Source organism: Natrix helvetica (genome assembly GCF_964273705.1).
Source record: "Natrix helvetica genome assembly, chromosome: 1".
Taxonomy (NCBI): domain Eukaryota; kingdom Metazoa; phylum Chordata; class Lepidosauria; order Squamata; family Natricidae; genus Natrix; species Natrix helvetica.
In genome coordinates this window covers 163,791,531-163,812,480 of record NC_138548.1, presented here as the reverse complement: position 1 = coordinate 163,812,480, position 20,950 = coordinate 163,791,531, and the positions used below count along the sequence as shown (strand labels likewise).

General features: G+C 39.4%; 1 protein-coding gene across 2 annotated transcripts; it reads right to left on the bottom strand.

Annotated features, from left to right (window-relative positions):
* Window positions 1-2,501: 2,501 nt before the first annotated feature.
* CYBRD1 (cytochrome b reductase 1) lies at window positions 2,502-17,624 on the bottom strand. 2 transcript variants are annotated; one of them, XM_081934615.1, is made up of 5 exons: window positions 17,539-17,624; window positions 11,918-12,210; window positions 6,353-6,561; window positions 3,224-3,378; window positions 2,502-3,121 (listed from the first exon to the last, which is right to left on the bottom strand). In XM_081934615.1, exons 2-5 carry the CDS (start codon window positions 12,102-12,104, stop codon window positions 2,851-2,853), a joined length of 822 nt encoding a protein of 273 aa, XP_081790741.1. In that variant the 5' UTR covers window positions 12,105-12,210; window positions 17,539-17,624; the 3' UTR covers window positions 2,502-2,850. The 2 variants fall into 2 exon arrangements, with proteins under 2 accessions (XP_081790741.1, XP_081790740.1); XM_081934614.1 differs by lacking the exon at window positions 17,539-17,624 and adding an exon at window positions 17,340-17,452.
* Window positions 17,625-20,950: the final 3,326 nt, after the last annotated feature.

Sequence of the window (20,950 nt, the reverse complement as noted above, 5' to 3'; positions counted from 1 at the left end):
AAAAGACAATTTCTGGCACAGGAAGTTGACTGCTCACTTTCTTTTCCTGTCCATAATAGCAAACTAGTCAGGATAAGGACACTGACATGAAATATCTTCTTGTTTTCTTTCAGAAACTAAGTAATTTTCTGAGATGTCACTAGAATGAATGTTTTAATTTACATAACAAATTAGAGTAAAAGCCAAACCGATTTGGGAAGTCAGTGAAAAGTATTGAGAAGAGTACTGTTTAAAAGGCTCTCCGTTTGCTGCTGCAGTTTTGATCTTTTCTCCAAAGGAGCTGCAGTGATAATTCAAAAATCGGATTAGCTTCCCTAAAGTCCAATTACATATTGTACTTCATGCCATACTGTCCAAATATACTTTTAGACCGTCTTTTCAAAATGTAATCAAGGATGTGCTGAATACGTTTTCTCAATACTGCCTAGAATAAGATTAAGTTTCATCTTTTATTCTGTATAACACACTCTATAACAATAGCTAAAGGGTTCCACCAACAGTCTAACTCAGGGGTGTCAAACTCAATTTCTTTGAGGGCTGGATCAGGGCTGTTTTTGACCCCAGGGGACCAGGGTAGGCGTGGCCAACTCAACATCATTCGTGTTGGGGGCTCCTGTGGTGGCCCGAGCACTCTGCCAGCGAAAACGGCCCTCGCAAGCTCCATTTTGGCTGTGATGGCTTTCTGCAACCCACTGCCAGCAAAAACAGAGCTGGCAGAGACACCACGGGTTGGTCCTTCGCTGTTTCCAGGGTGGCCCCATGGGCCAGATCTAAACATCCCGTGGGCCAAATCAATCCCGCAGTCCTTGAATTTGATACCTCTGGTCCAGATAGTTTTTTATTGTTAAACTAAAAAGTTAAAGTAGATGGCATTTTAACTTCAACAATTTCTAAATAAAGTTATGAAGAGCATAAATAAAATGCCATGAATCCTCTATATAAGCCTATGTTAAATGTCCTTGGGAAAATGGAAGCATTACAGATTTGGCATATAGCTGGCAGTGCCAAAGGCAGGGCTGGTTTAGGATTAATTATGTCACCTGACATTCTAAACAGAGAATCATGTAGGAGATAAGATGGAAGAAATGGTGTGTGTGTGTGTAGTGAAAAGGGGGATCGGTCTAGAATCCCTATATAGCCACAAGACAACTAAGTCCAAACCCCCCTCCCCTTTGAATGCTGTTAACCCTTATCTCTTACTTACATGTTAGCTAAGAAGATTCCTGTGAATAGGCTTTTAGCAATAGTTTAATTGAACTCCCCTGTGGACCTGATCTTTTGCACACCTGACAGAGCAAAACACAAAACATATAATCTGGACAATCTTAAAACACAGCATCGTCTCATAAAATGGAGGTTGAATGTCCCGATTACATTCAATACTGTATAGTTTTTCTGAAGAAAGCTTGTTGAACTCTATGCATAAAATAAAGGAAATGCTTCCTTCTCCTAAAAATAAGCAGCTTATCGAAATAGATAGTAACTGCCATCAATTTAAAAGAATGCAACAGTTTCACTTGTTCATTAAGGAAAATGAGATCAGAGAGAACGCTTGCTCTTTGCCAAATATACACAATGTTGGCCATAAATTGCCCATGAGAAAAAAAATCATTTCCTCCACTGCAAAACTCCTGAATGTACATGTTGAAATGGCATTCTTTAAGAGTAAGTATTTAGAGCAACACAGCTTTAATTTAGTTAGGTCTAGAGAAACTTCCTAACAGTGAGGACAATTAAGCAGTGGAACAGCTTGCCTCCAGAAATCATGGGCACTGCATCGCTGGATGTTTTTAAGAAGAGTCTAGACCAGGGGTGTCAAACTCACAGCCCGGATGTGGCATGCGCTGGCCACACCAAAGCCTAGTTTAGCGAAGGAGATAAAAGTCGTGATATTTCACATGACAACACTGTGTCAACGCAAGTTTGACACCCCTGGCCTAGACAGTCACTTATCTGAAATAGTACAGGTTCTCCTGCTTGAACAAAGGGCTGGACTAAATAACCTCCAAGGTCCCTTCCAGTCTAGTCTAATCTAGTCTAGTCAAGATTACATTGCTTTATAATCTGAACAAACTGTAAACACTCCAACGTAGTATCTAATCCAAATAATGGAGTTACTGTATAAAGCCAATATTCACTTAAATGTGGTTGTGCAAAAACAATATTACCTTATAGCAATAATATCTGAGACTGCTGTGATATCAGAAGATGTGTTTGTATGAGATGCTGGCACCTATGTGAAAAAAGAAGCTACACGGGGTAATCAAATTATCACCCACACAACCTGGTTTGCCTCTCCCTTCCTTCTCTCTCTGGCCACCATAATCATAATATTGAAGTGCAAAACATACAGTTCTTCTCCAGTGCCAATGGAAGGCAACATCACACATCAAGAAAAAATGAAGAAGAATGAATTGTGGAATCAATCATTCAGCTTTCCAAGATGGCCAGAAGTTGCATAGTGTTATGGAAACAAGTTTGAACAACATTAAAAAAGTATCAAGGATTTTAGCCATTTTATTCAATGGAGTCCTCGCTTTCTTCATAACTTTCTTCCAATATCTGAAATCTAATTGTTCATCTAGTACTTCCATCAGTCAAAATCAATGAAAAAGCGTTTATTGTAGCTGACCTGGTTATAATTCCAGATTTTGTTTTTCAAAATTATCAAGAAATACAGTACAAATTACCATAGTGGCACCATATGAAAATAGATACTTCTAAAATTAAACTCTTTACTAACTCATTTATTCAGGAAATTCTAACAATATTAATAAAGCATAGTGTATCGCTGGGAGAGAATAAGGGAGAGTGAGTTTTCTTCATTGCAAATTTTGCTATATACTTTCTTTACATAGTTGATCCCAGTCCAGTTTCATCAGATTTGGGGTTTCTTTTCCTAGCAGCTCCATCACTGTTGAATTCCAAATCTGGACTATTACAGTCATCATCACTGAGTCCTCCAATTCTTTGATGGGTTACAAAAACGTGTTCGAGTGGGCGCTTCCAATGAGGCCTTGTAGCTATCCACAAAATTACAGCTCCATAGGCAACAATCAGGACACCCAGAACATTGACAAAAATACCTTCTTCTGGGGAGCGGCTATAGTGAGGTTTTACCCTTCAGGGGAAAAAAGTTAAAATTAAGGAAACAAATTAACAATGCTCAATTAGTCAATGTTATTGTAAAAAAAAAATTAGCGACATATAAATAAATACTTACAGAGTAAAAAAAAGTTTTTCTGTAATTCCCATTAGGGCTGTGGCAATTCCTGTTCCAAAGATGAGAAGACCTGAATATGTGTGTATTGGCATAACAGCTGTCCGGACAAAAGTTGGGACAAAGGGAAGTAGGTAGACCACAAAGCCTAAAACAAACTGATACACAGATAACACTTAGTAAATGGCAACGGTATCCATTATTTGAAAAACAAGCATGAAAATAAATCTTTATGAGGCAGTGCCAAATTTGATTCCTAAATTATCTCCTGAAATCTTTCAAAACCTTTTGGGATATTTTATACCACCCATCACATGATGATATAAAAGCTAGAGTTAAAAACAAGTTAAAAACCAATTAAAACAAAGTTAAAAAGGAAAACTACCGTATTTTTCCGAGTATAAGACACCCCCCCCCCACAAGAGGGTGTAAATCTGGGTGCGTCTTATACACTGAATAAAGCATTTTTGGCCTCCCGAAACCCAGTCCCGCACATCCAGTTTTTAGCAAAAACGGACGCAGAGAGGGTTTGGGAGGCTTGCAAAGCGCTCCTGGGGGCTGGGGAGGGTAAAACCGAGCGAAAAATGGGCCTGTTTTTCACAAAGACTGGGCTGTTCTTGCCCTCCCAAGACCCCAGGAGCACTCTGCAGGCCTCCCCCACCCTCTGCACGCACCTTTTTGCGAAAAACAGGCCAATTTTTCCAAAAACCCCACGCATTGCATTTTTGCCCTCCCCGACCCCCAGTAGCACTTTGCAAGCCTCTCAAACTCTCTGCATGCCATCTTTTCACAAAAAAGAGATGTGCAGAGGATTTAGGAGGCCTGCAGAGTGCTCCTGGGGTCCCGGGAGGGCAAAAACTTCCCCCCCACGCAGAATTGCACAGCATTCTTGGACCCTAGGGGCAATTGACAGAGCCTGGTCTTGACACTCTTCTAGAAGGCCAAGAGTCCTATGGCTGATCTAAACAGAAAGAGCAGAGGCTATTTCTTCTTTTTTTTATTATTATTATTATTTAAAAATGATGTTGATATTACTTTCATTTCCTATCTCTTTCATTTATCTTAACACAGTAAATGCCGGGCAATAGTTGCAACTCGGCGGCGGGCCGCCCCGGCTGGGAGACAAAGGAGGGGAAAGGCGACAGGCAGCTGAGTTGCGAGTATTGCCACCGCTGCTGCTGCTGTTCACAGGACCCGCCTCTCACCCTCTTCCTCCAGTCGGCAGGATCTCGATCCGTCTGGAAGGGGGCGACCGGGACTCGGGAATCCCCCCAGGCACCATGGCCAAGGGGGCTTCGTCGGAGAGTGGAGGTGGCGGCGGCGGCAGCATCTACAGCGTCTCAGTCGAACCGCAGGACAAAAAGACGGGACCCCCCGCAGCCGCCATGTGCCAAGGAGCCTCAGTCGGGAGCAAAGGGGAGGCCGTGGACTCCTGCAAGCCGACCCTGGCCTTGCCGCCCCGCGAGAGAGAGACTTGGACCCGGCAGATGGATTTCATCATGTCCTGCGTGGGCTTCGCCGTGGGGCTAGGCAATGTGTGGCGCTTTCCCTACCTGTGTTACAAGAACGGGGGAGGTGAGCAACCTGCGGCCGTGAGGGCTGGGTGGAAGGGACGACGTGGGGGGGGGGTCTCCAGGATTTTTGTCAATTACAATGCTTGGTGTGAAACAAAATTTTATACCGATTTTTAATCAAAAATTAGGGGGTGCGCGTTATACATGTGTGCGCGTTATACTCGAATAAATACGGGTATATTAAAATTTTACATTAAACGATATACATTTCCTTCCCTACTATTAAAAACAAGAAAGTCTGAATGTATTTCTAGGATACTCTGTACAAATTACGGTATATGAAAGACACTCTACAAAGGTGGTAAAATGAAACACTTCTGAATATAGAAAGAGCAGCATTCTCAAAAATTTAATAAAAGCTGGAGAACCAAAAAGTTCCTTACTAAAAGTACTCAAAATAGAAAGACTGTTTTCAGAGACTACTGAATCCACAAAACGTGGTGTATAATATCTTTTTAAATTTACCTCTTGTGAGAAAGATTGTCTTACTTATGCTGGCTTAGTTTCTTGGCAAATAATTTGTCTCTTATCATATTCTTTAAGAAGCTAAACAACTGCCTTTACGTTTAAGCGTTATTTTACAATCTGCAAGATATTGGCAAACTAGTTTTGTTAACTGCAATTACAAAATGTTTATTAAGAAAATATTTTTAGTTCCTGGATAGATTTCTGCTGCAGAATGCCAATTGCTTAAAGGTAAAATATCTTATATCTCTTATTTTGTTTAAAATGAACACAAAGATTAATGAAGGATCCAATCTGGGTCAGTCACTGCGACCGACGTTCTGCCTTCTGAGCTTTCGGGCTTGGGCTGGAACCCATCTTCAGGGAATTTCTCCCTAGAGTCTCCAGCACAAGTCTGTAAGCTTAGAAGATAAAACCTCAGTCCTGGTGACCACCCAGATTGGATCGTACAACATTATCCTGGGACATGTATATTCGCCTTCATTTGACAAAGGTTAATTTATCGAGTTGTAAGGTTTATGTCTAAGAACTGCAAAATACAAAATCCCTTGTTAAAATTAATGTACACACAGCACATTTTTAATTGAAATCGTATCCTGCCCCATACATCCCTTCGGCCTATCCGCTCACACAGAGATGGACTCCTCCGGGTGCCGTCCACTAGGCTGTGCCAGTGGGCGACGCCTAGGGGAAGAGCCTTCTCTGTGATGGGCCCGACCCTCTGGAATGACCTTCCCCCTGACATTAGAACAACCACGGACCTCCGCTCCTTCCGTAAGAAGCTAAAAACCCACCTGTTCCAGCTAGCCAGCCTGGCCTAATTCCAGCCTTCCCACCTCAGTTTTGTTTTTAAATTTTATGATTGGTTTTATGGGCTAGTTTTTAATTTTTATAAATTGTACAGGGGTTATTTAATTTAATTTTAATTATGCATATTATTGTCTGGATGGGTTTTTTAAATTTATACCTGTACACCGCCCCGAGTCCCTCCGGGGAGAGGGGGCGGTCTAGAAATCTAATTAAATAAATAAATAAATAAATAATAAAATAATCTTATTCTGTTTTTAAGTATAATTTATAAATGATATCTAACCTGTAGAGCATAAAGAATTACAGCAGTCAATCCAATCCAACTGTGTAGACTGTACATGTTAGGAATCTTCTTAAAATTATGGAAATCAAAAACAGCCACCAGGGAAATAATAGCAAGCGTCAGAGCAACGGTATGTAACCCTGCATGGATTAATTTCATCAAAAATTTGCTGCATTTCCAGGTCCATGGTAACCTGTATACAATAATGGCTGCAGTTGGGAAATAAGGAAAAATTATTAAGGTTAAAACAAAACAAACCTAACTTTATTAGGAACGTTAAAAACTGTTCTTGCATTATTCTAATGGCATTTTTGACATTTTCGAGAATTTCCTTCAACAATTAGGTCATGAGTTCTCATTTTACTGTTTATCCCTTTTCTGAGGGAAAGAATTCAGGTTAATTGGAAACTAAAATATTCTCTCTCTCTCTCTCACACACACACACTTTTTAAAATGATCTTGTTTTAGAAGAAAAAGGCCGTATCTCAGAGATCGAGTAATAAAGTTATGTACCTCAGATTTTGGAGACTAACTGGCAAACATGCTAGATAAGATAGATGGCCTGACTCAACACATTGAACAAAAACTTTTTCTGTTTTTTTAAATTAAAATTCCTGGCTTAGTGTGCTCCTTCTAAACCAGATTCAACCAATAAAGTTGGTTCTTGCTTATATATTCTGGGATGTTATTGTTGTGATTGACAAACCAGAATCTATAGTTGTGATAATTTACTATACTGTTTGGGTGAAATGCTATGTGCACATTGGAAATCAGATAGCACGTCCATCTTTCATAAAACAAGGAACTCTGTTAAAAATAAACAAACCTGGTCCACATTTCACCTTAAAAAGGCAGAAGTAGGCACTCTGTATGCATGTTAACCTCACTGGATTATGCATAGCAAGTAAATGGCTACATTCTAGTAGTGGATTGGGTCAGAAGAATTTTGGGGGATTTTAGGAGAGAAATAAATGGCGTAAGCTTCTGCAAATAGATTCCTTAAGACAACATAGCGAAATATGCAAAAAAGGAAGGAAACCTGAGTTTACCCATTGAGAGGTTTCTGGGGGAGGAAGCTGCAGAATGCAACCTGATGAATCACTGTCATTCTTCCACTAAAATTTACAGGGGTGGGGTTACTTTTTTACCCCACTTTATTATTTTTATAAATAACGCAGGGTGGCAAATATCCCTAATATTCTTTCCTCTTATTTCCCCACAACAATCCTGTGAGGTGAGGGCTGAGAGATAGTGACTGAATAAAAGGTGTATCTTATGCAGCCCATATCAGAGGTGGTATCCAGCAGGTTCTGACCAGTTCTGGAGAACCGGTAGCGGAAATTTTGAGTAGTTTGGAGAACCGGTAAATACCACCTCTGACTGGCCCCGCCCCCATCTATTCTCTGCTTCCTGAGTCCCAGCTGATGGGGAGGAAATGGGGATTTTGCAGTAACCTTCCCCTGGAGTGGTTGGGAAAGGAGATTTTACAGTATCCTTCCCTTACAACATCCACCAAGCCATGCAACGCCCACCAAACTACGCTCACAGAACCGGTAGTAAAAAAATTTGAATCCCACCACTGGCCCATGTGTCACAGAATGACCCGAGTACGTTACTTTATTTATCTTCTAATTAGGCCAGTAAAAAAATCAAAGAATTTAGCAGCAGCGCATAATACATTGGTCATAATACATGAGTAGGTAGATATTAACATTAAGCTAAAGAAAGAAAGTATTCCATCTGGGCTAATACATATTTTTTAAGCGCCATATCTTTAAATATTTACTAACATGCACGTCACCTGTGCCAAGGACTTGTGCTATAAAAGTCATAAATAAATCTCTGTCCCCAAAAGGAATGTCCTGGAAAAAGGCTCAATGTCCATTTCCCCACGCCTATATGAAATATAATATTGACATTCAACACCATTTAAGTTAACTGCATACACTCCAGTTTCATAGCTTTTCCCAAAATGAAAAAAAGCCCACCCAAACTGAAGGGATAATCTTACTTTAAAATCTTTAAGAGGCCGATAGGAAAAATGGCGGTTTTAAAAAGAGTTTGTATTTTGCTACCAAATAATATTTTGATTTATCTGTCACTTGCATTTATTAGCACCACTAGAATAAGTATTATGTAAAGAAGCATAAAACAGCTTGCCACTTACAACCATCCATTGAGCAACTGCTTAAAGTTACAATGGCACTGGAAAAAAATGACTCACAACCGGGCCTCACTCTTAAAACTGTCATGGCATCACTGTGCCATCACATGATCAACATTCAAGCGCTTGGAAATCAGCAAATATTTATGATAGTTGCAGCATCCCGGAATCATGTGATTGCTATTTGCAACCTTCCCAGACAGCTTCTGACAAGCAAAGTCAATGGGGGAAACCAGATTTGCTTAATACAGTGCAATTCACTTAACAAATGCAGTGATTTCCTTAACAACCATGGCTAAATAGGTTATAAAATTGGCCACGACTCACTTAAGAACTTATGATTCCAATTATGGAATCTGTACTTCCTGTATATATATTTTATTCTGGTATGTATTCCTCATATGAATTTTTGTAAGCATTCATAAAATACCTATGTAATTCTGCCCATGTGTTCCTCCAATACTCATAACATTTGAACATTTAGACTATCCCTTTTTAGTATGATCTTGCCAAGATATACTGGGATTATCATAATAAAAGTTGACACTAATAAAAACTGGAATCACAAGTTTTCCTAAATAGTAGCACCTTTGCTGAACTGAAAATAAGCTGTTACAAAAAATTCACTACTTAGCCATTTTCCCCATTCTCTTGTTTTTTACAACTGTTTGTTTTCACAATCATGCTATGCACTTTTTTCTTCCATTAACTTATGCAAATAGCTTCTATTACATGTATGGTACTATGTTTAGTACTTAAGAATTATATATTTACAGTAATCCACTGTGTAGTGTGATAAGTGTTATAAACTTAATCCACTTCTGTCAACCTTCAACAAATTTATTCCTATATGAATTTATAGTGTATTTATTTGTTTTTTTTAACAGTACCTATAATTTACCCCAGTCCCCACAGACCTGGGTAGTGTATAAAAACAAACAGAAACCAAGACCAAAAAAACTCCAACTTCAGTATCTTAAATCAAGGATAAAACATACCTGCCAAATTATTTACATCATCATGGGCTTGCAATAGTTCCACGTTTTTCCATCCAAATTATTTTACTGGCATGAATAATGTACAGGTAAAATAATATTAGGAGCAATACACAATAGATATTGCTTATGTAACAATGGGAAAACAAAATGAAATCCAGTTGAATAGGGCGGGAAATCCCTTAAGAATGTTAACTATTGCCAGCTGTATCTGCTTAAAATGCCATTCTAACCCCAATGAATGAATGAATGTGTATGCATGTGTGTGTGTGTGTGTGTGTGTGTATGTGTTTGTGTGTCTATAGAGAAAGAGAAATAAAGAGAACTAAGATCAGGCAATGATGAGATGGGACACATCTAGTGACTATATTTGAGAATATGTGGTGTAACTTTTTCATAAGTAGCTGCCATTGTGACATAGCAACTGGCAACAATCCTATTTACCAGGAAGTAAATTGTGCCTTTTTGTTCCCCTTTAGCCTGAGAATGCACACTCCTATCTCTCTTTGTATTTGTTTCCAGATAGGTGAGCGTAATTTCATACAAAACTGCAACATACCACATTTCTTTTCTAAAAATATCTGATTTCCAAAGGTGTTCTTGAAAATGAATATAGTATCAGGGAGGCATTGCGCAGCATGTCAGGAGGAAGAATCAATTCAGATCTGGCTGTGAGCATAACCAGATGCCAATGGGCAAGGTATGAAGTATCCGGTGCCTTGTAGTTTAAAAGATTTAGCAGTCATGCCTTCTAACAGGTGAATGATAAATTGCACACGGATCCTTCCATCAACAGAAGTGTATTTGTTAAAAATAAGCACACAACTTTTCTTATGATTTGCTTTTACTTTTAAAATCTCGTCTTTTCTTCTTCTGAAGATCTAACTCCCAGCTTGTACAATTAATTTAGAAGCCCAAATCTGATTTCCTGTACTTATCAGAAATTATAAACTTCGTATAGTATCAATACTATACACTGTATGTGTATTAATTTTTAGGGTGTTTTTTTTCTCCTACTAGAGTTTTTCTACCATTAAGACTCCTTTCTTTCGCAATTCATATTACTTTACCAAGTGTTTAGTCCCTAGCTGGGTTTTCCTCCCATTGCAGTATTAAATCTATTTTAAATAACACAAAAACTAGCATTCTGTACAAGAGGATTATAAATTACAAGGTATTCCGCAGAGCTGATTCCTGCATCATCAGTGAAATAAAATTATTGCAAGCTTCCAAACTAGAATCAAGATGGCCAAATATATATTAACACAACAATCCTACAGAAAGTGAAGCAAGTGTATAGTCATCAGAACACAATGGGGTTGTTCAGTAAACAGACACTGTCGTTTCTTTTGCACCATCCCGATTAGTCACCCCTGTAGCTATCTTCCCTCTCCCCGCCCATATTTACAACTGCTTCTCAACTAGCAGTTTTGAGTTGCGACGTTTGCGGTTTTCAACTCAGGTAAGGCGTCAGTGAAACAGTCGCCGCGGAGAATTAACGGTTCCAAAAACTGCTATTAAAAATGCAGAGTCACTGAGGGGGGGGGGGGACAAAACAGGGAGGCCTGAATACCCCACGCCCTTCTTGCTCTGGGGGAGATAAGATCAATTATACGGGTAAACAGAAAAGGCGACCGTCTGCTTTCGGAATCTGGCTGGCAGTTTTGCAACACCTCTTAAGTGTGTTTTACCCAGTTGGGTAATGAAACGTATGCAAAGCAAACTCGGGGAGCGGCAAGGACTCCCAAACTCCAATTCCCACTGCAAAGCTCAGAATTACTCCTCCCGTTGGACGCAATGGGAGCGCGAGGCTTGCTTTCTAGCTAAAAGGCGTCCAGAGGCACCGTTCCCGGGCCAGCGGGTCTGGAGAGCCCGCTTCAGAACCAAGGAGGCAAAAGGACAGGTCCGCCAAGGCAAGAGAATTCCTGGAACTCTTGCGGGCTTTTCTCTCCTCGTGGGGAAGGTCCAACTGCACGGGCCAGCGACGAGGGAGATCTGCTCATCTTGGGAGCTGCGATCCTAAACTTGGCACCGCAGCCCTCGCGAGCGCCCGCTTGCCACCAAGCCACCTTTTGAGGTTGCAGTGGCAACCCGGGCAGGAAAGCTGACAACGCCTGTCAATCTGCCAAAAGGCCCCACCTAACCCTAACCCCTAACCCTACACGCATACCACACACACACAAACAAAACACACAAGAGCTAACACCCCCGTCAGTCTGCCAGAAGCCCCCACCACCCCTACACACCCACACGAGAGCTGACAGACCCTCGTCAGTCTGCCAGAAGCCCCACACACGCCCAGCAGCCTTTTCTCGCGACCTCCTCCCTCTCCACCCCCGGCCCCGATCGCTCGGCTGCCCTGCAGGCGCAGCCACCCACCCACCCCTTCCGCCCTCCTTTACGCACCGATCCCTTGGATGAACACGAAGCCCGTGATGATGAGGAGCGGGTGCCAATTGAACTCGGGAAGGTCCCCGTTCCAGGCGAGCCCCTCGCGGTAGTGGAGGACCCAGGCCAGGACGAAGGCGACGGAGAGGCCGCCGAGCAGCAACGCAAAGACGAGGAAGGCCAGGAACAGTTTGTAGCCTTCCATCTTCCTCCACGCCAGGACGAAAGTGCGGAGGACCCAAACAAACTCGGGAGCGGGGCGGAGACGAGAGACGGAGCGCTCGGCGTGGCGCGATCTCCTCTTGCGTCCCCTGGAGGGAAAGAAAGAGAGAAAGGGGTGTGAGAGCGAGTAAAGCGATTCCTCCCACTTGGATCGGGCTGGAGAATGACGAGAAGGAAGTTCAGGCACCGGGCAGGGACTTTCAAGACTCGATTCCTCTGTTTTCTCATTCTTCCCCGCCGCTTTTTTGGCACCTCCTCTCCCTCCCCCGCCCTGGCCTCGAAATCGGCCGAACTCAAAGTCTGCGCTCCTAAATTGCTTTGGCTTAAGAACTATTAGGCTCTCCAGGCGGTTTTTTGTCCCCCACCCCCGCCCCGGAGGCTGGCGGAGCTGATATTGGTAGCCCGAAAACGGCAGCGTCAAGCTCAAGCCTACGGTTGGCTATTGAGGAGTAAGTTGTAGGGTTGTAGGTGCACCAAAGACTGTATTTGTATTAGTTTTAGGCTCTTCTAAGCTACCTTTACACTGGAAGCTGCATTGATGTTATGTGGCCTACAGGTGATATTGTGCTCCCCCCCCCTTGTGCCGTCTACCTTCTGATGCAGATTTGTCAGACTTTCCTGTGATGCTATTTCTGCCCTGACATTCTAGCACGTAGCCAGAATCCCTCCACACCTTGTAAGTATTCGGTATAGGATTAGGACCCATAATTGGCCCTGTTCGCTGTGCACATATGTACAAATATACATACTATAAAGGTAAAGGTTCCCCTCGCACATATGTGCTAGTCATTCCCCACTCTAGGGGGCGGTGCTCATCTCCATTTCAAAGCCAAAGAGCCAGCGCTCTCCGAAGATGTCTCCATGGTCATGTGGCCGGCATGACTAAATGCCGAAGGTGCACAGAACACTGTTACCTTCCCACCAAAGGTGGTTCCTATTTTTCTACTTGCATTTTCACATGCTTTCAAACTGCTAGGTTGGCAGAAGCTGGGACAAGTAACGCTAGGGTTTTGAATCGCGGAACTGCTGACCTTTCTGATCAACAAGCTCTGTGTCTTAGCCACTGAGCTAAGTTCCCTTTTGGGGGGTGTATTACTCTTCCAAGTGCAGAAAAAAAGTTCAATTTTAAGTCTAGGAATAAAGAGCATGAAATAAAAGAAAAGGAAAAAGAAAATCTGATTTACACCAACAGAGCTTGCTATACTTCTTAATGCCCTTGTCTCCTTGCTTCCTTCTCATTCGTACATTATCTTTTACTCTTTAATCTTAGCACTTTCCCCCTTTGTATCTCATCAATTATTTTCAGTTTTCTATTTCATCTCAGCCTGTCCCACTCTTTCATTCACTCCTCACTTAAATTAGGTAGCTACTAATTTAGCATTCTGTATGCTTTTTCTACTGGTCTCTCACTTTTGTATTCAATTCACTTGCATTCCACATTAATTCATTTTTACCTCTTCCTATTTTAGCAGACGCATACCTGGAATCCAACTCTGTGCATTCAACTTAATTTTTTCTTTCTCCTGACATAAGCCAACTCTTCCCATAACAAAGAGGCAGAAGTACACTCTTTTACACAATCCTTTTGTTCGCTTGACAAACATTGCTTGTAACAGACCATAAAGTATCTATTCCCTTTTTATGATAAATTTGAACTATCCTTAAACATTTTTCATGAAGTTTTCTATCTTTAGTCAATATTAAAATATACATTTTAATCAGCTTGCTCTAGCTGTTTGGTATTTATATATAACTTGCAATTTGTTCACTCCATTTTTTTCTATCAAGCACAACCATCTTGGTCTTTGATACATTAATTTTCAGATTCATACCTCTTGCTGCAGCGCACAGTCTAATATCTGCTTCAAATAACTTGGATGTTTGACCAGCATAGCATCATTTGTGCACAAATTCCTGTCTAAACCAAACACACCTGTGGCCTCACCACAAGCATTTCTCTATAAATTATAAACAAACAAGTGAATATGCATATTTGAGGGGCTGTCACAGAGACGAGGGGGACAACCTATTTTCCAAAGCATCAGAAGGCCAGACAAGGAACAATGGATCGAAACTGATCAAGGAGTGATTCAACTTAGAACTAAGGATAAATTTCCTAACAGTGAGAACAATTAACCAATGGGACAATTTGTCTTCAGAAGTTGTGGGTGCTTCATCAATGGAGGCTTTCAAGAAGCGACCAGACAGCCACTTGTCAGAAATGGTACAGGGTCTCCTGCTTGAGCAGAGGGTTGGACTAGATGACCTACAAGGTCCCTTCCAACTCTGTTATTCTGTAAGCATAATGCTTGACCTATTCCATGCATAATGTTGAATCATTTGCTAAGCAAACCCCTTTGCCTAATTTCCCAGACTTTGCTCTTTGTTTCCTTTTGGTCAGAATTCTGTCGGACATTTTTCTGAGCACATAAACAAATCTATTCCCCTGCAGTTTTTACATTCATGCTTGCTACATTTCTATTTAGAAAAATTCCCAAAGGTTATTGTTCTTAGTGTCAGGTACAAAAGCAGTCTTCACACATGTGTACACACACAGTGAACAAATCATACTGCCACTCTGCAAGCCAAATCACACATGTATTTTATCATTTCTCAAGTTATATAACTTTTACCGTTTTTTAACATTTTTATAGTAGTTATAATTGGCTTTTCATCAGTGTTTTATTGGATGCTAGCATTTATAGTATTCATTTCAAAGCCACTTTTAAAAATAAATCTCTAATTAATTTTACAAATTTTTAAAATAATGCCTTCCAACATTTCCTTATTCCAGTTTCATTCCAAATTATATTCTCACGTTCATTTTTAATTTTAATCACTCTGCTGGAAGCTCTTTTGTATAACTGTTTCATCTGTTTCCAAAACATTTATTTCTTGTTCTGTTTAAATATGTTGTTTGCAAGCATATTTATTAGATTTCTGTCTGTCATACTAATTTTTAGCAGCAACCATTCTCTTCCTTTCATTTCGATCATTCTATCAAAAATCCTTTTTCAACTTTTCCATTAGCGCAATTCAACACACTTCTTGGCATTCTGTAACATTGTTTTCATTTTGTTCCAAGCAGTTTCCATGTTCTTTTTGTCTGCATACCATTCATTCTTTGACAGCAATTTGTCTTCTAATACTTTTTATAGATCCATTTTTTTCTCTTGCAGTTCTACTTCCATTCCCATTTCTTTCCTTTCCAACAATTTCTCTCTTTTTCACTCTTAACCCCACCAGAAATTGGTCTGTTTTACTCTGAGAATCTGTCATTCTTTTCTATCCTTCACTAATTCTTCATATTAAATAAGTTTTGTTTTCAACTGCATATTCATCCCTTTGGTATTTGTTTGTAAGCTTAAACACAAAATAATCACTATTGTCATTCATTCGTAGATCCCCCAAATCTGTCAGTTTTTCTGTATTCTTTCATTCCCATCCATTTATTTATGTTATCTAGCAGAATAATTTAAGCTGTTATAAAATATAGGTTTTAGATTAATTCATATCTGTTTATATTGCAAACTGAACCAAGAATGACCACACCTTAGGTAAACTGTTATGTGATTCCAACCTATGCAATGCAAACACTGATTTGTTCAGCTTCCAAAAATTGAATTAAGAAAATCATGGTGTCATGATTTTCACCTGAGGATGTGAGTTGTGTGAACCCAGCCAAAGGAGACCTTAAGTGCTTAATAAGGTATTTAGGGTTGGATCAGTGGATATAGATAAGATGCAGAGTTTCATCCATCTAAGCCGCCACAAAAAGACAGAATCATTTAGTGCAACAACTTTTTTTCTTACTCTTGAATTTATTTATTTTTTTGCAGAAAAGGTACATCCTAGTGATAGTTTCAGCTCCTATCCTTTTTTCCAGAAAGTTAGAACTCTATTGTGAGAACAAAATTGCTGCAACCTACCTTCTTACTTAAATATAAGGATGAAGAGGACACTTGTTATGTCAATGTGTCATTGCTGCTACATGAGCTGTGTTGGCTGCCACTTGGCTTCTGGTGAAATTCAAAATGCTAATTGTTATCTATAAAACCCTTTGTGGCCTAGGGCCTATGTGAAAGGCCTCCTATCTCTATTTGTTTCTCTCCACCAGGTATGTTCAGGTAGAGTGAATGTGCTTCAGGTCCCTTCAATTAAACATCATTTGGGGACCATGAATTGTGCCTTTTGTATTGTTGCCCCTACCTGGAACAAATCCATCAGAGATATGTAGATCCAGGAGCTCTGATGATCTGGATCCGTTCCAAGCCTGAAGGTAGTGTATTATGATTTCATTGTTAAGGTTGTTTTTGAACTGGGCTGATACATTTTATTTTATGCTTTTAATTGTTTTAATTTTATAGTTGGGAATTAAAAGTCACCCAGACTTTTGGGATTTAAAGAGTTAAATTTATTAAGCATGTATATGTACACACACACTTAAATGCACAGGGCATATGACTTTATAAAATTATTATGAGTAGCACAAGATATTTAAGACGTTTGAAGAATGTTTAGCTTAAAGCTTTAAATATGCAAGACACTAAAGTTAAGAGGCCTGTCAAAAAAAGTCTGGTTGCATCTTAATATATCTACTTCAGGCTTAGAATGAGAAAGGAATAATCCCTAATAAAAAACAAGGTAGTCCTTCAGAACATGGAAAGGTAAATCTAGCAGAAAGAAGAGCATGAAGTAGGAGTGACGTTAAAAGAGGTGGAAACTTTTAAAGAAGACATTGTAGAACATTGAAAGAGAGAGGAATGTTTGATTAGTTAACCACTTTCAGACACCCTCAGGCCCTAATTTTCACCCCAAACCAGGAGTTTGCACTGATCTCTTTTTTACCTCAACTTTCTGACTATGTATCTTTCTCCATCTCTTCTTTTTACAATAGCTTTCTCCATTTAATATAATCTGTAATTGCTGGGTATGATAGCACAGGAAAAAAAACCTAACTTTTATTTTTCACAGATTAGTGAAAAATGAAAGTCTCAAAAGTGAAAATTAAACAAAAAAAAAACCCCTTTAAATAAAATTGTAAAAAATATATTAGGGTACTAGTTTCAGCCAAAAGTTAAATCTATTTATGGAGGTCATATCCATTCTAAACTGTCTAAATTTTTATCTTGAAATAAATTAAGATGCAAATATCAGTCAGCAATGAAAAAAGTAAAAATGCAATGAAAAAATTCAAACATAAATTATACATACTTACATTACTAGCACGATGCAAACACTATATGCATTAGGCTTGCTCCGTAGACAAGACTACAGTTAAATGTATTTCCAGCAGAGAACACAGCTGTTGACATTTCATTAAAACATGGCTTCCAACCAGTTTTTAAATTCAAAGAGTAGTTTAGGCAGTAGTATTAACAAGAGCTCTCTTACAAAATCAACAAAAAGATTAATACCTTCTTTTGGATCTGAGTTTCTGGATTCAGTATAGTTCTTAAGAGGTACACAATTGGATCCTAGAACCATATTTTTCTATTTTTCTCCCATGAATGAGGACAAAGTGATTTCAGGATCCAACCAGATTCTGCTTCACTAGGAATTGCTTTGGATTCTGAAATGTATTTTTTTTTCTACTGCTATATCTGTGACCCTCTATGGAAGCAAAAGTTGGAGTTTAAAGAAGCGGGATAGGAATAATGCTTTGAACTTTGGTTTTGAAGAAGATGCCTGAGTATTTTGTGAATAGGCAAGAAAACAAACTGATGGCTCATTGAGCAAATTAACCCATAATTGTCACTCGTACAAATTCTGATACACCATATGAAGACCTATTCTTGGAAAAGGCTGTAATTCTAGGAAACACAGAAAGAGAAGAGGACAAGGTGGATAGGCTCAACAACAGAGGCATGAGTGCACTATTAGGAGGTTAGGAGATGTGAAAGAAAAGTTAGTGGTAAGATCGTCTTGTAGAATCTGTGGTCCTTTTCTACGTGGCCATTAAGAATTGAAAATGACTTGATGGCATATAATCACTATCAGTGCCTTGAAAATAACTTGGGACTTTAGTTCCTTCTTGTTCAGTCCTCTAGTTATAGTGATTTCTACAAATACAATTTTTGCACGTCAATTGCAAGGCCTTTGGCAATATTACTTTTTACACAACTTTGTTTCACTATTCTATTGAAATATATTTGATTTTATACATTTTGCAAATAATTCTATTTTCCACTCTTTCCAGCCCAATTTTCTTTCTATTCCACTTGTTCTGTATACAGCAAAATAATATCATGGTAATATATCTGGTGATATTCAGAGTGTTGATAATGCATTTTACTTAACAGCAAGTAAGCAATGAGTTGAGTTTTTAAAAAATCAATATATCTGCACACAAGGTTTTTATGGTATGGTGAAAGCCAGGGATTCTGATCTGTTCAAAACAAAACAAAGATTACTAAAACAAACCATGTTTTTTCTCCAGGAGGAATACAAAGTGTTTCTGGTTAGCATAATATTGAAACCATTAATAGCTTGTTTAGTTACAGCTTACTTGTTCACATATAAGCAGAGGCTGCATTTCTTTAACCCATGGTTTAGCAAGGTGGTTGAGGATCACATTATGTCTGTCCTCTGTATGTAAGGTTCCAATCAAGCTGCAATTAATGATAGAAGCTAAATAAGGCTCATGTTAATCTTGATACAAATTTTAGTACCACAGGGGGCATTTACAAGGTAGGTTTTGTACTAAGGAAGTTATGCATTCAAAGGTGTAACATCAAGAGTATTGATATATTTAGGAAGCTAACATGTCTCTAACCACTCTTTTCCCTGGCTGAGGCACAGTTTTGAATTATTTGCTAAGGTCTTTAATGCAGCTACAGCCAAATTCCATCAAGAGGCTGGAATATTCACGAACAATTCTAACTCCCATTTCAATGGAATTGTATATAAATTGGGAAGACTGACCCTTTCCTAGTAGAAAGTTACAAGGAAGTAAACCTGGGATCAAATCACCAGGGACCTCAGAGTCAATAATCTTAATGTTTATTTTCAAATATTAATTTTTTATTTATTTTTTAAATTCCAGTTTAGGTTTTGTTGTCTTTGGGGGCCTTTCTTTACAATCTTTTGTAAGCAGAACCTCTTTAGTTTTCCTGATGTAGTCATCCAGACTGTATTTTTCTTATTCTAGTTTTTTACATTCCTTTTCTACCTCTACTGTTGCAGAAAATGACAGGCTTAGACTTCTCAGGATACAGGAAAAGTTTATTTGGCAGCCAGGTTCAGAAACGTTAGCCCATGGCTAACATTGCAAATTCTGAACAACCTTTATTATTGATGCACACATTCTTATACATTCTCAAAGACAGTGTAACACGGAAACACTTTAGTCATTTCTTATTGGTTACCTTGAGGAAAAAGCCTTATAAGGAGATGGGGGTCTTACTTCTCCTTTTGTTACAGGTATGGACTACGTGCCATTAACGAACTTTAATTGAACCTTGTGGTTTTGGACTTTTGACATAGGGACATTTGCTGGAACATGTTGTGGTTGAAGGCTGATGACATTTCCCTGTCCCTTTAAGCAAGCTTCTAACTATTCCTTTAATGCCACGTCTTTATTCTTATATTTTAATCCATATTTTATTCTACTTTACTACTATGTGTAAATGTCGTTTATTGGGTGAAGCATATGATATATGGTCATCAGGGGTAGGTTCCGGCAGTCACTACTGGCAGTTTGCTCGTGGGCGCGCTTGATGTGCGCAGAAGCAAAAAACAAGATGGCGGTGGCCATGGTGCTGCCGGGAGAACCAGTTCGGGAGCGTGGCAGGCCTGGGTCGCCAAACCAGCCCGAGACTGGTAGGAACCCACCACTGATGGTCATTAGTTTCCTAGTTTTCCAACCAATTTTGTCCATTTCAGCTTGAGTCAATTATTCCATTGGCGCATCCAATTAGAGGGACTGCACAGGTTCTGTTGGGATTTCACAATTGTAGTGAATAAAGAGAAATGTCCTTGGAGGATAATGGGCTTATCAACCACTAAGGCAGTGTTTCTCAAACTTGGCGACTTTAAGTCCTGTGGACTTCAACTCCCAGAATCCCCCAGCCAGCTATGCTGGCTGGGGGATTCTGGGAGTTGAAGTCCACAGGACTTAAAGTCGCCAAGTTTGAGAAACACTGCACTAAGGCAATGATCAGATAAACAAGGCTTGAGTCCAGACCATGAAAGTAGTTTGCATAAAATCTCAGGCAGACGTCTCCCGATTCTCATGAAGATAAAACTACTTGATAACCATTCGATAAAACTTCAATTATTCATTAATTGAAGCCCATTTTTTCCTTAACAACTTTGCCTATATTGCTAAGGAATTTGTCCAGGGTAATTTTCAAATTTTCCTATTAGTGTTATTGTTGCTATTGACAGTACATCCGGATTGTTAACCTTCTCCTAAAGTTAATTTCTAAATTCTTCTTTCCACATCCTGAGCACTTCCTGTTACCAGAATGCTTTCTTCTATCTCCAACGATATTTAATAAGGAAACACAATCTCCTCTGCTTTGGCTATTTATTTTTAAAATGTTTGGAGCATTTCTGTAAATATTTAAGCATAATTTATTTTCTTGGTCCTTTCCCAAGCTGAAGTATAGATTTTCTCCCCAGGGATCATATGGAAGCTTTTGGTATTTCTTCCATTCTCTCATATTACTTAACTGTTGAACATAATGAATAATTTAAAAATATGATTTCCAAGTTACTTCTCATTTGCATTGGCTGAGACAGATAGGAAAGTAAAAATGTAGCCAAGTCACATAGCCGGAGGCTTACATAGCTTGATGTATAGCAGTGAAATTCCAAAATGTAAAA